The following is a 4,636-nucleotide window of genomic DNA, read 5'->3' on the forward strand; positions in this document are numbered from 1 at the left end:
ACTAGAACTAGATTCTGAATTATCACCTTAGTACCGTTTTGATGCCAAGTAGAATTTTTGGGTCTTCGGCACGGTTTCGGTGTTGAAAATAAGTACAAAAGGCTTCGCTCGGACTGGCTCAGAGTTCTATTTTATTACTTGTAAGCTTTTTTACAAGCTTTTATTTAACTTGCCTTGTTAGTAAGTATGTGAGTTTGGGTCAAAGCGTAGAAGCTAAATTTGACCCACTTCCCGGTTTCTGATTGAGCTGAAATTTTGCACACATATGTAAATCACGTGACAATGCAATATTATTGTAGCATGGAGCTGATCTGATGATGGAGCAGAAAGGTGGTCATAGGCACTCTGTTATGAAACGTCGTATCCCCATTGAGTTAGGGGTATTTATAAACGTCTCGGAGAGCTGTAGATGACTGTTGAAAGAAAGGTACAGTGGGCGATAAAAGTTTGTGCCAAAAATGATATTTTTTACAGAAAAACTTATTATAAATAAAAACGCACGAAATATCGGAAATTCGCGTTTCCCGGGACCTAAGACTAAGCTAGATCGATTTCCCCGCCCGAAAGCGCTGTTTCCGAGATTGCCGGGTATAATATAATAATATGGTTGTTCTCTAGACGCCAATGAGATCGGACGTGTTAATTACGATTTTTAATTATTCGCGAGCATAATCTTGCATTTTCTCGTGCGCTATCTGGGTCAATACTCGGCCATCGCGTTTTTTGTAGCTGCATTAAAACAATGCCGAAGTAAGAAAAGTGATTAAAATGTCGGTGAATAGTCCATTTAATCGAAGTGGACTAACGCCTCGTAGCCCGCCCTCAACCCCCACGCCGCAGCCTATCCCGCCAGCGCCCGCACCCGCAATTATGAAAGAGGATGAAGCCCCCGAAGAGCCTCCGAAGGTCATCGCCACGAGTGATATCAAATCTTGGCTTAGAAAAATAGAATTAAGCCTGCAGGACATCAACCAAACAGCTTCGGAAGGTAAGCTAAACATTGACCAGAAGCTCAGAATTAGCTCTATGTGTCGCAACGTGACTCATTACGCCTCACAAATGGCAATTGAGTACCAATCTCTAAAAGCCCATGCAACCCAAGCCTATCAGTCGCGTCAAGCACACCAAGAAAAAACGGACCTAGTGCAACGCATCCAAGATCTACAGAGGACGATAGAGGAATCCAGCCGACCAGCTCATGGCCCAGTTTCTTTTGCCGATGCCCTGAAAAAACCTGGAATGAGGTATGTCCAACCGCCTAATATAAACTCAGTCGCAATTTACCCTGTGGACAGATTGAAGTCGAGCGAGGAGACAAAATCCCTTGTCCAAAAAATCATCCGGCCTGACGAAATGAAACTGCACGTGAGAGGGCTACGCAAAATAAAAAATGGTGGGGTAGTCATAAGCACTGATTCAAAAGAAGACATCCTAAAATTGAAACAGTCATCACAGCTTACGACCTCTGGACTGACCGTTGACGAGCCATTAAAACGTAAGCCCAGAATTGTTATAATTGGAGTTCCATCGGAAATGCACGAAAACGATGTCCTGAAGTGCATTTTCAAACAAAACTTAGTCGATAAGATACAGGACTGGACGCTCGAGAAATTTATGACCGCCACGAGACTTAGTCACAAATCCGGGAAAAAAGATTCCGAGTCCTGTAATTACATAATTGAGGTTCCTGGAGTGATCCGCAAGGCCCTAATTAAAAATAACAGAGTTTTTGTGAATTGGTCATCGTGTCCTGTCAGAGATTTCACATTGGTAACCCGCTGCTTTAAATGCCAGCTCTACAACCATGCTGCAAAGACCTGTAAAATGGACTGCAACATCTGCGGACATTGCGGCGAAGCGGGGCACACAATCAAAGAATGCCCGAAAAAGGACGCCCCTCCGAAGTGTGCAACCTGCTCGCACTTCAGGAAACCGAGCGACCACCAAACGGGCGACCCCGATTGCCCAGCGAGACAAATGGCCGAGAAAAGGTTTATAAACTCTATAGACTATGAGGGCGCCTGAGAGCGTCACTTTTAACTTATTTTTAGCACTTTTTGTTAAATTAGTTTATTCTAAACATGAATTATAGGATATTGTCTGACCTAGATAATTTTTCTGTATCAGAGTCTAAAATATGCGATGTCGACACTTGCAAACAACATATTCGTCTCTGCCGGAACCCACTAACGATTTTAACTCAAAATATTCGCAGTATTTCAAAGAATTTTGATAATTTTACTGTATTTCTACAAAGACTCGATATTACATGTGACATCATTGTTTTAACGGAATGTTGGCTCAGTCCGCACACTAACCTACCGAATATGCCAGGTTACACAACATACAGCAGCAAGGTAAATTATAATCAAAATGACGGTGTAGTTGTCTATACAAAAAATAATTTAAAGATCACAGTTGAGGAACCCGTTCTACTAGATTGCAACCGACTTTTAATTAAAATTGGATCAGAAACTGCAATACTAGCCTTATATAGACCACCATCCTTCAGAAATATCAACAATTTTATCGAGTCGCTAGATGAAAATTTAAGTACATTAACGTCCTTTAAAAATATAATATTGATAGGCGATATAAACATCAACATTCTAAATGAAAATGGAGAAACGACTTCAACAGCGCAGAGCTACCTTAACCTGTGCTCTTTTCATGGTTTACTCCCAGCGCACACGTTTCCTACGCATCACAGCGGATCCTGCTTAGACCATACTATAGTAAAATCGAATTTCTCAGCTTTAGCAATTGTAACTAACTCTACAGTAACTGATCACAGTGCTGCTCTACTAACCCTCTATTATAAGTCACGTAATGCATGCAAGCGGCCGCAATTTGTCACTAAATTAAATATAAACAAACTGGAGGATGATTTGCGACATATTGACTTTGACCCTGTTTACAATTCTGCTGATGCAGAAAATAGCATGTTGTACTTTATTAAAAATGTGCAACAAGCTATATTAGATAACACCAGAAAAACACGTATAAGTAGTAAGAATTTCAACATAAAACCGTGGATTACCCCTGGACTTCTTCGATCTATGAGACACAGGGATAAATTACATTTGAAAGCCAAAGCGCACCCGGAAAACCTTATATTACAAATATCGTATAAAAGATATCGTAATTTTTGTAACAACCTACTAAAAAAGGTAAAAGCCAATTACGACAAAACACAGCTGGAAACTGCAGGAAAAAACAGTAAACTAGTATGGAAATATATTAAAAACGTAACATATACAGCAAAACAACGTGAGTCATCGGCATGCTTGTTGCAAACAGGCTCGTCAGAGTTTTCGGCTGCTAATTACGCAAATGAGTTCTTCGTAAATATAGGGAAAAATCTAGCAGAAAAAGTCCAAGGCCCGTTTCCGTCCACCACACACTCCCACTCGAGTACAAATAAATCCTCTAACTCTTTCGTGTTGTTAAACACGGATGAGGCTGAAGTTGAAAGGATTATCATGAGCCTGAAAAACGATAGCGCAGTTGGTTGGGATGGCATATCGAATAAAATACTAAAATGTTTCAGACACATCCTAGTCCCCCCATTAGCGTTCATTTTCCAAATGTGCATCTCTGAAGGAATATTTCCTAAATGTCTAAAAAAGTCCATTATAATTCCGGTTCATAAATCTGGTAGCAAATTTCAAGTGACCAATTACAGACCCATCTCCATTTTACCGGCCACATCTAAAATTCTGGAAAAAATTATTAATAATAGACTTGTTCAATACCTAGAGAAGCAGGCTCTATTAGCAAAGACGCAATTTGGCTTTAGAGCCAATTTATCAACCGCAGATGCTGTACACGAACTAACGGACTACTTAGTTCAGGAACTAGATAAGGGTAATAAGACAATCGGTATCTTCTTGGACCTTGCAAAAGCATTTGACACCGTTTCTACTGCAATCTTACTGCACAAGCTTGAATTACTTGGTATAAGGGGCACACAAAACAAATTAATCGCGAGCTACTTAGACGAAAGAACCCAATGTGTAAAAATAGATAACATTATCAGCTCCGACTTAAAAAACACAGTTTTTGGTTTACCACAAGGAAGCGTTTTGGCCTCTACCCTATTTTTGGTTTATATTAATGACTTATGCAATCTAAACTTAGACTGTGGCAAAATTATTTCATACGCAGATGATACTGCCCTACTTTTTTCCGCAAAGTCAACAAATGAGGTACACGAGCATGCCCAGCACGGATTTAATATTGTAACTAACTGGCTAAAACTTCACCTACTAACATTGAACTCTGACAAAACGAATTTTATAAGTTTTGCCATGCGGAAATCCTACCCGATTCCCAATAATCTAAAACTCTACGCACATACTTGTGAGGATACGACAAACAACCATTGTTTATGCCCGTCTATAGCCTGTATAGATAAAATCAAGTATCTAGGAGTGATGATTGATGAAACCCTCTCTTTTAAAAATCATATTGAAGTACTGTGTAATAGAGTTAGGAAATTAATTTATGTATTCAAGAAACTTCGCTCTATCAGTGATCACAACTTAATCAAGCAAGTTTACTTTGCCCTGTGTCAATCGATATTAACATATTGCATTTCATCTTGGGGTGGCACAGCTAAAACCACTCTATTAAA

General features: G+C 39.7%; 1 protein-coding gene across 1 annotated transcript; it reads left to right on the forward strand.

Annotated features, from left to right (window-relative positions):
- The first annotated feature begins 870 nt into the window (after window positions 1-870).
- LOC125234953 lies at window positions 871-2,025 on the forward strand. Its single transcript, XM_048141375.1, has 2 exons — window positions 871-988; window positions 1,760-2,025. The coding sequence occupies exons 1-2, from the start codon at window positions 871-873 to the stop codon at window positions 2,023-2,025; spliced, it is 384 nt and encodes a 127-aa protein (XP_047997332.1).
- The last annotated feature ends 2,611 nt before the right edge of the window (window positions 2,026-4,636 follow it).

Source organism: Leguminivora glycinivorella, chromosome 16 (assembly GCF_023078275.1).
Source record: "Leguminivora glycinivorella isolate SPB_JAAS2020 chromosome 16, LegGlyc_1.1, whole genome shotgun sequence".
Taxonomy (NCBI): Eukaryota; Metazoa; Arthropoda; class Insecta; order Lepidoptera; family Tortricidae; genus Leguminivora; species Leguminivora glycinivorella.

What these genes read in the sequence shown, in the direction of transcription:
- LOC125234953 (XM_048141375.1), top strand. Translation starts at nt 871, where the DNA reads ATGAAAGAGGATGAAGCCCCCGAAGAGCCTCCGAAGGTCATCGCCACG. An exon ending in CAACCAAACAGCTTCGGAAG is followed by an intron (nt 989 to 1,759) that starts GTAAGCTAAACA and finishes GTCCTGTCAGAG; the next exon opens with ATTTCACATTGGTAACCCGC.